This window comes from Ruditapes philippinarum, unplaced genomic scaffold (genome assembly GCF_026571515.1).
Source record: "Ruditapes philippinarum isolate M1 unplaced genomic scaffold, ASM2657151v2 ctg6161_1_1_1_1, whole genome shotgun sequence".
Taxonomy (NCBI): domain Eukaryota; kingdom Metazoa; phylum Mollusca; class Bivalvia; order Venerida; family Veneridae; genus Ruditapes; species Ruditapes philippinarum.
Genome location: NW_026863598.1, coordinates 33,896 through 46,226, shown reverse-complemented (window position 1 = coordinate 46,226; position 12,331 = coordinate 33,896). Strand labels below are relative to the sequence as shown.

At 31.5% G+C, this 12,331-nt stretch overlaps 1 protein-coding gene across 3 annotated transcripts in view; it reads right to left on the bottom strand.

The window, feature by feature from the left end:
• Window positions 1-778: 778 nt before the first annotated feature.
• The window catches only part of LOC132722637 (uncharacterized), a 28,313-nt gene continuing 16,760 nt past the window's right edge, over window positions 779-12,331 (bottom strand). The window contains exons 4-7 of one of the 3 annotated variants that reach the window (XR_009624637.1): window positions 11,195-11,329; window positions 7,344-7,413; window positions 2,621-6,610; window positions 779-2,581 (exon numbers count right to left, since the gene is read on the bottom strand). Coding sequence is in view for 2 of the 3 variants with exons in the window: in XM_060707158.1 (XP_060563141.1) it covers window positions 2,940-6,610; window positions 7,344-7,413; window positions 11,195-11,329 (3,876 nt within the window). In the remaining variant the exon portion in view is untranslated. Of the gene's footprint in view, window positions 6,611-7,343; window positions 7,414-11,194; window positions 11,330-12,331 lie in introns of all 3 variants that reach the window. The other 2 variants (XM_060707159.1, XM_060707158.1) reach the window with 2 other exon arrangements.

Genomic DNA, 12,331 nt, shown 5'->3' with positions numbered 1-12,331 from the left:
ATGGCCAATGAGAAACGTTTTCGAAAAATAAAAGTAATAGCATTTTTTAGAAATCAAATTTGTGTAACCAGTTGAAGAATTACACATGCATGTGTATATTCTTAAAGTATACAATAGACATTTTATAACATGTGTTAAACTTATGTACTGGATACATTCAATAAACATTTCATGCTACAAATATGTGTAACATTATGTTTACATGGAACAAGTTTAATTTAAGCCAATAAACAACACAAATGTATGATCGTATACTCAAATATAGTAATCAGTTAAATAAATATAGACTTCTGTAATGAATATTTATACTTTATTATGATAATAACTTAAAGTTCATAATGAATGGCTGTCCGATTGATAGAGGATATTGTATTCAAAATACATTTTTTGTATCGTGAATATTTGCAAAGGCCCCAAAAGTGGACCTTTCTGCTAAAATAACAAATTGGTTCCACTAATTCAAAAACACATACAGTACCGTGGAAAAGATCAAATGGAGTACTCTGTGATGGATGCACTGCATTTCAGGTCAATGAAAAAGTCTTGCATACCAAAAATTTGGAGTCAATCAAACTTAAAAGGACCAAATCAGGCTCTGGACAAGCCTATTAAGTATGAAAATTAACAAAGGGCAATAACTAAAACACAATGGAGTACAGAGTACTGATACTTGTGCACTGTACTTCTTCTCAATGAGATCTATATTCCTATGAAGTTTCAAGTTGATAGCTTTTATAGTTTAGGTGAAAATGGTTACGACAAAAATAATTTATGAGAATTTACAAAGGGCAATAACTGAAAAATAATGAAGTGCAGAGACCGGTTCTTGTGCACTGCACTTCTTCTAAATGAGATATATTATCCTATGAAGTTTTACGTCCATATCTTTCATTGTTTAGGAGAAATGGTCCAGACAAAAATTAAGCATGAAAATTAACAAAGGGCAATTACTCAAAAAGATAAGAAGATGCACTGCAGTTCTGGCCATTGAAAGAAGTAGGCATACCAAGTTTGGAGTCAATCTGAGTTATAGTGTGAACAAGCCTTATGGGCTGTTGCTGTTACCGCCGACAGAAGTAACCACTATATGTTGCCTTTTTCAAAGGGCAATAATTCTGTCAAAATCCATGTCTTACTATTTTTCCTTGGACAGTGACCTATAATGCACTCAAATATGAGCCTAAAGTTCCAATCCATCCCCATCTGTAGTTATGGAGATACCAACTTACACTCAAAAACTTAACCATGAATTTCAAAGTCAAAATATGCAAAAAGGCAAATCAGAGTTAAAGAACTTGTGTTTATCATGTTAGATGACCACAGAAATCAAGCATCTCAACTCATTTCCTTCAAGTTCAGAAGTTTTAGATACTAACTTGCAAGCAGAAATTCAAACCAGTGTGATGCCAATTATACACTTGGATAATTAAGTAGCTCTCCTTAGTCTTTGAATAGTCCAGCTTAAATGATTACTAGTATTTTAGCAATGATCTGAAATTTTGCACACAAGTTATTGAAATAGATTTTTATCAAATAGTATGAAACCTCGAAAAAAACAATTCCTATCCTATCTTGTCAAAAGATCTCAGTGGAGACCCTTTCATTAAATTGAGTTATTTTAAGTAACAGTATAAACTCATGTACACACCAATACTTGGCATAATTATAAGCAAATATAACTTATTTCTATATTTACAACATAAAACAAATGATAAAGGAATCTCTAAAATAAAACAAGTAAATGTTTCTTCTCATCTCAATGAAAACAAAATATATATATATATATATATATATATATATATATATATATATATATATATACACCATTTACTTGTCCTTTATGTCATATAATTCTATTTATCATATCACTGAAAATACAACATACTGTTCCCCTGTCTATATATATCATATCACAGATATTTATATATACCATATCCTTCTCATATATATCATATAACTGGTATTTTTACAGAACATTCACTTCTCCTACATTCATACAACTGGTATTTTTATAGACATTCACTTCTACATTCATATTACTTGTATTTATATATACCATATCCTTGTCATGTTTATCATATAACGTTTATTTTATATATACCATATGCTTGTCATATATATCATAAATCTGGTATTCATATATACCATTCAATTGTCCTTTATATCATATAACTGGTATTCATTTGTATACCAATCCCTCATCCAATATATCATATAACTGGTATTTTTTATACCATTCCCTTATCTTATATATTATTATATATCATATAAATGGTATTCATATATACCATTCACTAGTTCTATATATCATATAACTGGTATTTATATAATACCATTACCTTGTCTTATATATTAAATAACTTGTATTTGCATGTTACATTAATCTTATACTTTAAAAAAATAACCTTTACCCTTACTAAGATCAATATATCTATACTATTTCACTTCATTTTTTTTTCATTAATTTATTCAAAAACACAATTTGAATGTTATTTTCTTCAATTTCAATATTATAAATACATTTCGTTAAAATGACCAGAAATTAATATTAAACAACTAAATATTTTGCATGATTTATATTCTATCATAATGCATTATATTCATTCTTTAACTTTACAACAATATGTACATGTATATATCTAACTTGTCATTATTATCATTTTTTATGAAAATAAAGATTCTGAAACAAATTCATCATGTCCTTTTAACACAAAATAATTCAGTTTAAACACTATGTTAACTGCAAGTATCCTATATCACTGTTAAAAATTCAAGCCGTATTTTTGTAGAAAAACAAAAAAACACCACATTTATTATCACTTTTAACAGGGACTAATTTAGTTTAACAACTATGTAAACTACATGTATTCTTTATCACTTTTTGTTGAAAATTCAAACCAAAACTAATCATCATGATTAACATGTAAATTACATGTATCTCAGGTTTTTGTTGAAAAATTAAGAAATATTCTATCATCACGTTTAATATGAAATAACTGATTGTGATCTTTTACATACTGTATAGCATCATTTCTCTTCCCTCCTTCAAGTCGTTGTAATATCAATGTTAACATACCATCATTACACTCCTCACCATCTCCTGTTATATAACAGAACCATACACTCACATCTACAGTATGGGGAACACTAGGAAGACTATCAACAAACTTCTGCCATGTTGTCAAACTCATTATTACACTAACAAGCTTAATGTCCTTTAAACCCTTCATCTCTAAAGGTAACTGTATTATATTGTCAGTTATCATACAATACAATAACTGAAGCTTACTGAGATTGTGTAACAATGGTAATACACTGACTAGTCTCTCTGTTATGTTGGCATGATAAAAATGAGATTTACTAAACTCATCACCATGCAACAAAAGTTCTTTTAATTTGTAAGATTTTTTAATAATATCAAATATTTTCTCATAATTTCTGTCTTTCAAACCCCCAAATCCAAATATTTCAAGGTTTGTAGCATCAACATCTATCACTCTAACAGTATATTTCAAATCAAGGTAATGAAGTTGTTGATGTTTTGATAAATTAACATCATGCTGGTTATGACATTGACAATCAACTTTGCAAAGATGTATTTGTTCAAGATGACTGGTTCCCTCCAGAAAATTACAGAATGTAGTAGTATCATCATGACTCATTGCTATGAAACTCATACTTATTGCTACAAGATTGACCATACTAGGTAGGTTACTAACAACTGTTTTACACACTGGGTAATATATGTCAGTGTTAATGACATTATCAAGAGACAGAGATTTTAATGTTAAAGTATTTACTTTAATTGTCTCAGAAACACAATTGTTTATCTCATCAATCGTCTGTTCATTACTCTGTTCATTACTCTGTGTACCATCACTTTGTGTACTTGATAAACTTTCTAATTTTATTACAATTTTTTCAAGACGATGAAACATTGGTAAATATTTTGTAAATCTAACATTTTTTGTGTTGATGTCAAGTACATGTACATTAATAGACAGAACAGAGTCAGGAAGGATTTGATGCTGATCAATACTTGAACAAACAATATAACAATACTGATTGAATAAATCAATGGTCAAATCTCCTATATAAAACACAGGATTACTTCCTTCACTACATGGTGCATTTGATTCCTCTTTTAACTCAATAATAAGCTTTTGAATATCAGTAATACAACTATCAACCATATAAAAGTCACTACTTATTGTTCTCCTGTATTCCTGAACACGAGAGTCTTCTGACACAGTATCATATATATATTTTGAAATAGGTGTTGCTAATCTAGGTTCTAGACCACATAGCATAATGACAACATTTGACTGCTCTAATATGTCATTTACTGTTGAAAATTTCTGAAAAACTTCATAAATAAACTTTTTGGTTAATTCAACATTTCCTGTACTACCTGACGAATCAAGTTTTGTATTGAAATTAATACCAATGTAGACTGCAGCCAGAAATTCCTGCATTGATTTGTGAATAAAAGAGAACAATGAGCTTGGTGGTTCTGATACAGACAAACTTGGACATTCATCTTCTGTAATTATTCCAAGTTTCAAGCAATTTTCTCTTACTTCATCTGATATTTCTAGTTCATCTAACATACAAATGTCAAATGACAAGGACTTATCCTTAGGACAATTAAATAGTGTCTCAAAAGCCAACTGTGACATTTCATGAATTAAATGTCTGTTTAATCTTAATTTGGTTTTATCTGCTAAATATTGAGGGAGGTTTACTTTCTGGGTACCCTTCATGAGGCCAGTACTTGTTCCTGTAGTTTTCATGTCATTCCAGGTGAAGAATAATTCTAACATACCAGTGTAGATGGCACATCTTGAGGTTTTATCGAGTTTACCATCAAACCATAGACATATCAGTTGTTGCAGCATAATTGGTACCTGTTTGAAACTTTTCAGAGACCCTTCTTTGAGCTTTTCCCTACAGTATATAGCTTCTTTATTAGCATGTCTTCTAACATTTAATTGTGAGACTGTCCTAAATACCATTTCGCTTTCACATTTAAAATCAAACCCTTCCAGTTTCAGTGACTGTTCAATCTCCACATCACTTGATCTTAATGAATGAAATTTCCATGGCCGTGAAGTAGTTACTATTGTGTACTCCTTAAAGATGCTATGTTTTGGGACATTTTCAGGGGACCATTCATCTAAGCCATCAAGCAAAATAATAACTCTAGAGGATTCTTCTTCAAGAAGTGTGTTTAACATTTTCATTTGATAACATTTTTGAAGCATTTCATCAATAGAATCAATGTTTTGATACTGTCTAAGAGGGATGTAAAATAAAAAATTAAATCTTTTCATGTCTTTTACACCATTGAATTTAAGTTCATAACTTTTGCTGTCATATTCATAGTCATCACTGTTGAATTTAGAGATTGTTATGTCATCACTTTCATCCTGAATGTCATCACCGTCACCTCCGTGTTTCTTAATGTTACCCATGTGTTTTTCATTTTCAATATCTCCTCCATGTTTCTCGTTTACCTTTTCATTTATAATGTCACTTCCATGTTCTTTATGTTTCTCATTGCCACCTTCACTTTCATTGCCATCCCCTTGTTTTTCTTGTTCTTCGTTATCACCTCCATTCTTGTCATTGCCACCTTCACTTTCACCGTCATTTCCATATTTCCGTCTGCATACTTCACTTTCTTTGTCATTTTCATGTTTCTTATTATCATCTCCATGTTCTTCATTATCACCTCCATGTTCTTCACTGTCCCTTCCATGTTTTTCATTTCTGCCCTCATGCTCCTTATTTTTATTGTAACATTCATTTTCATTGTAATCTTCATTTTCATTATCACTTTGATGCTCTTCATTATCACTTACATGTTCATCATTATCACCACCATGTTTTTCATTATCACCTCCATGTTCTTCACTCTCACATCCATGTTTTTCATTTCCACCCTCATGCTCCTCATTTTTATTGTCAGCTTCATTTTCAATGCCACCTTCATTTTCATTATCACCCCCATGTTCTTCACTTCTTTGTTCTTCATTATCATGTACAAGTTCTTCATAATCACCTCCATGCTCTTCATTGTCACCTCCATGTTCTTCATTATCACCTCCATGTTTTTCATTATCACCTCTTTGTTCTTCATTATCAGCTCTTTGTTCTTCATTATCACCTACATGTTCTTCATTGTCACCTCCATGTTCTTCATCATCACCTCCATGTTCTTCATTATCACCTTCATGTTCTTCATTGTCACCTCCGTGTTTTTCATTTCCGCCCTCATGCTCCTCATTTTCATTGTCAGCTTCATGTTCCTTACAATGTGCCAAACACCAACAGTTGACCAGATATTTACAAAAACTAGTTTTTCCTGAGCCTGCATCTCCTAGAACATATACAGATTTTTGGGGGACTCCATTCTTTGTGAATATTTCAGACATTGTTTTAACCTCCACTTCCTTTATCTCCCCCTTTTCTCCTTTAATTTCTTTCATAATTTGGGGCCTAATATAAATCTCATTAAAGCTACATTTTTCACTTTTTGGTTGTAAAGGTATTGTAGGAACCTGCAGCAGGGTTTTGTGATACTGTTCTATCAGCTTTTCCCGCCATTCTGTAATTTAAATGATAATATGAAATCCAATTATTAAGAACAAATCAATAAGTAAATATTACAGAAATATATTAAAGACAAGGAACACAGCACTGAGGGCCTCCTTGAATTATAAAGACAAATCATTCAGTCAGCAAACATTACACAGACTGAAACTAGTCAACAGAGAGTCACTGTTATATAGCCTTTTCATATTCTATACAAAATACCTGATGTAGCCTTTTCATATTCCATACAACATAATGTGATTTAGACTTTCATATTCTATACACAACATCTGATTTAGTATTTTTATTTTCTATACAAGATACCTGATTTAGCCTTTTTATATTGAATACAACATACCTGATTTAGCCTTTTCATATTGCGTATAACATACCTGATTTAACCGTTTTATATTCTATAGATCATACCCGATTTAGCTTTTTTCAAATTCTGTATAACATATTCTATATACCATACCTGATTTAACTGCCGCCTTTACAAATTCTATATAACAAAACTTATTTAACCTTTTCATAATAAAACTGATTTAGCATTTTCATATTCTATATAACATACCTGATTTAGCCTTTTCTTATTCTTTTTACATACCTGATTTAGCCTTTACATATTCTACATAATAAAACTGAATTGGCCTTTTTATATTCTATATAATAAAACTGACTAAGCCTTTTCATATTCTATATAACATACCTGATTTATACTTTTTATTTCTATTATTATAACATACCTGATTTAGCCTTTTCATACTCCAGCTGTTTTTGATGAGGAGAATCTTCTTCTTTGAGTCTTTTTATCTCCTACAACATAAATTATCATACAAATAATTGTGTTTTATACAGTAATTTTCAAACATGTCTATTGTATACTGTAATATTCGTAGTTTCAGTCAGTCTGTTAAACACACACAGGCCCAATATATCTCAAGAACATCAAATCCAATTTCCTTCATTAAAAATCAATTTTATTGCAATGGACGATTTCTTTACAAAGAATTTTTCATTTTGACAATTTCTGATGCAATAATGCAATAATGTACATAATTTTATCATCAATTTTTAATATTTAGGCTGTATTGCCATATTTCAAGTTTCATGAAAATATTTTCATACCATATTTACCATATTTTCAGTCTATTTTTTGACATAGCAACCAAATTTTTCAACATTATAGAAAAACAAACACCTGCATAATCTCCAGATTGAAATCTAGCCATATCTAAAGTTTCAAAAAAATATTTGTATCACTTTTTGCGCTATCATGGGATCCAGTTTGTGGATGGATATACGAAGGGTAACCCTAAAGTTCCCTTGGGTTAAACGTGAAGGTGACTAACAACATTGCTTTAGAGGCAGTATCTTTCTATGATACAGAGGCTGAAGCACCTCCTTGTTTACCAAGTTCAGATAACAAGTTTATTGATTGATAACCTTGTATCATAATTTTATAGATCTTTTAGGTTTTTTCTGACCTGTGAAGTCTTACCTTGTGATGGTACAGGACAATATTACAACCTGTGACCATGGAATCAAGGTTTGTATCAAACAAAGAGGGAAACTAATAAAGTGCTTTGGCTTTGATATTTGTATTTATTTCTTGTCCTAAAAATTATAATTGATCAATTATAAAATACATATGATGGAAGAATATAGATTTAAACTTAAGTTTGAAATATTAGGTTGTCTTCATTAATGATTCATTAAACATAGACCATAATTTACTGTTAACTTGAAATTTTATGTTATTTTTCAATCTGGAGGCGAGTGCCTTTAACAAAATGATTAATGTCCTTATGGTAAAATTTTGTAAAAACAGTTTTAACGATATCATTCAAAACGGGATATGCGGTACATTTATTTCCATATAATGACAATTTTTTTCTGACTTGTATTATCTTATTATTTTTCTTGTATGTATGCAGTGTTTCTGCCAGCTCTGATTTTCTGAGGGTCTTTTATGACCCCCTGTATGATATTTTAGGGGTCATTTCAAATTCATAAGGGTCATGCCAATAAATTTAACAAAAATGTAAAAAAAAAAAAACAGGTAACACTTTATAAGTTTTATTTACAATATTTTGTATATTTTTCGTGAAGAAATTGGTCAATCTCTGCTATTTTGGATTATTTGTCATCCAATAATAACGCTGTATTTCTTAAAAATTATGTGTGTTAATTTTCATAGAAGAAAGAAAGTCGATACTATATTGAAATTCGTTCATAGTCGCCTTCTAATTTTCATAGTGCTTCGTAGTACCGCCTAGTGACGTAATCAAGGGCCAAATAAAGCTTGACACTAAATATGTTAGTGTTCATCCTTAGCTGTTTTTACAGAAATTAGAAACATTCTCCTGTCGCTATCGCTCCCTTCGAAGTTTCTAATTTCTGTAGAACAGCACAGATGAACACTAACATATACGCAGACTGCATTTTCCAGCAGACAGTTATTCGTTCGCAGAATATGACGACAACAAAAATAAATAATTTTGTCTGGGCGCTTTCAATATATGCAGTAACGTATAAATGCAAGCGTTTATTAACTAGTTGAAATTGGCTAAATGCCGGACCACGGACCCGGTAAATTTCATTTCTCATTAAAATTATAGTGGAGCCCACGGTAAACATTCCGTACATTTTTATACTGAATTGACGGTTTATAGTCTGTATATCTGACTTGTGTTGAAATCAGCGACGGTGAAATTCTTGCGTCACAAAATACGCACTAACTAAATTTCATTGCGTCATGGCTGAAAATAGTGCGCCAAAAACGCAAAAACGCGCTCTGGCAGAAACACTGTGTATGATACATTATCATTCAGCAAAATTATTTTCTTAGACATATTATAATTCATTACAGGTGCAAGTTTTTAACCAAGTTTAGAGGACGGAATTTTCCACTATTACAATAAGTCTTTATCCCCATTAAGACAATTACAAAAGAGTATGATAATGGCTTTTACAGAGATATACCCTAAAAATCTGATAAAAATCTGATAATAAGCTGTCTTGAAAACAAGCCTGTCTCAAAAATAAGCCACCATTTTCTTACAGTCAAAATTTACTTAAACAAGAGCAATGTCAACATGGCCATCCCTCGCCGAATGTGTTTGCTCATTGGAAGAATATATATGTAGAAGAGCAGAATAATTCAATTTTAAGAGGTCTTTTGGTAATGAAAACTGACGCCTGAAGTGATTACAGATTTGAAACCTATGTAAATACTGATGGCTGATAATAACAAAGGGCAATGACTGAAAAATAGAGCAGGGTAGGTTATCATTCTTGTGTGTTGCACTCCTTAATGAGATCTATCCACCTATGAAGTTTCAAGTTGATATCTCAAAGGCTTTTATAGTTATGCTCTGGACACAAATTAAGCATGAAAAATAACAAAGGGCAATAACTTAAAAATTATGCAGGGTACAGTTATCATTCTTGTGTGTTGCACTTATCCTCCTAATATGATCTATCCACCTATGAAATTTCGAGCTGATATCTCAAATACTTTTTGACACATGCTACAGACAAAAAAATGTATGAAAAATAACAAAGGGCAATAACTCAAAAATTAATATGGGAAGAGTTATCGTTCTTGTGCACAGCATTCCTCCTAAATAACATCTATCCACCTATGAAGTTTAATGTTGACATCTCAAAGACTTTTGAGTTATGCTCAACTCAGATGACAAATCAAGTATGAAAAATAACAAAGGGCAATAACTCAAAAATTATGAAGTGTAGAGTTATTATTCTTGTGCACTGCACGCCTCCTGAGTGAGGTCTATCCACCTATGAAGTTTCATGTTGATATCTCATAATCTTTTTGAGTTATGCTCTGGACAAAAATTAAGTTTGAAAAATAACAAAGGGCAATAACTGGAAAATTATGCAGGGTAGAGTTATCTTTCTTGTGCACAGCACTCCTCCTCAATATGATCTCTTCACTTATGAGGTTTCAAGTTGATACCTCAAATACTTACTAAGATATGCTCCGGACAAAAATGGACGGAAGGACAGACAAACGGAGACTATTTCTATAACCTCGCCGCCTTTCGGCTAGGGATAATAAAAGCCTATTTAAAAATCAAACAGAATATCAGATTGTTCAGATCTTTAGGATATATACACAGTGGTTCTTCTTGCATCAAAGATCTGTCGAACATGCATTGGCCTACTTCCAGAATGAGAAAATTGTTCATATAATACAATTCCCGTCAAATTTTAAGGTTATACTATACATCGGATTGCTCTACATGCTTTTAACTGCATAACCTTTATAGCTGATAATGATTTTCTTTCTATTATTTTGGGGATATACTCCAATTTATATTCTGTGTTTTTATGCAAATGCATTCAATAAGTAATTAATTTTCTATTAAACCTGGTTAAATTTTTATCATCCCTTGTAACAACAGACAACTGGCATCATGAATTCATAACGATTGCTAACCTTATTGTGTGCCTTGACAAGCTAATAATACTGGTCTGCCATACACAAATTAGTTCTTTTAAAACATGGATGTAAACAATACATGTACCAGTATATTAACTGGAAACAAACAATTGAAACTTGAAGATTTACCTCTTTTAGTTTTGACATCTGTGTTTTGAGCTCCTTATATTCCTCTTTAGTTGGAGCATTTTCCATTTCTTTCTTGATTTGTCTCAGAATTTCTTCAAACCCTTCAGTAGTTATAATGAAGTCTTTCTCTTTCAGCTGATGAAAAATATAATTATGTGCTATATTTTCTTTCGGTGAAAAATATGTAGCTAAGGGATTTATAATACACAACATATGATATATCAGGTCAAACTTCATTACACAAGAGCGATCAGTAATCACATGTGTCGCCTCATGATGGCCAATTTCATGTTGGGACAAAGTTTGTGACAGACAGACAGACAGTGCACAACTAGACTTGGTACTGATCATTCGATAAAATTGCACCAGTAGTTTATGAGGAGTAGTCCGGACAAGCTTTTGCGTATCTGGCAACACACAGAAAAAAACACCTTTTTATCAAAGGGCCATAACTCGGCCAAAAATCATTCAACCGGAAAACCCGTGCAATATGTGCAAGGACTTGAGCTACGGATCAATCTTGTAAAGTTTCATTGAAATTGCTTTAGTGGTATAAAAGAAGTAGTCCGGTCAAACTTTAAAAATAAAAATTATTAAAGGGCCATAACTCTGACAAAAATCATTGAACCGGAAAATGCTGACAATATGCACAACTAGACTCGGTACTGATCATTCCTGTAAAGTTTGGATAAAATTGCACCAGTAGTTTATGAGGAGTAGTCCGGACAAGCTTTTGTGTATCTGGCAACACACAGAAAAAACACCTTTTTATCAAAGGGCCATAACTCGGCCAAAAATCATTCAACCAGAAAATCCTTGCAATATGCACAAGGACTTGAGTTACAGATCAATCCTGTAAAGTTTAATTGAATTTGCATAAGTGGTATAAGAGAAGTAGTCCCGACAAACTTTAAAATTAACTAGAAATGTGTCATCATGCCACGGATGCCCCCGCATGCAGCCAAAATTTCAAATGTTATAATATTTAGTTCCAAATTTGTTTGCACAAATTATTTTTTTCATTCTATGTTCAAAGCCCTTAAAACTTTTCAATGTTAACACAAACCAATTTTTATACAATGTTCAAGGCACTGAAATTATTCAGTCTTAACCTTTTGAAAATAGCATATTGCATAT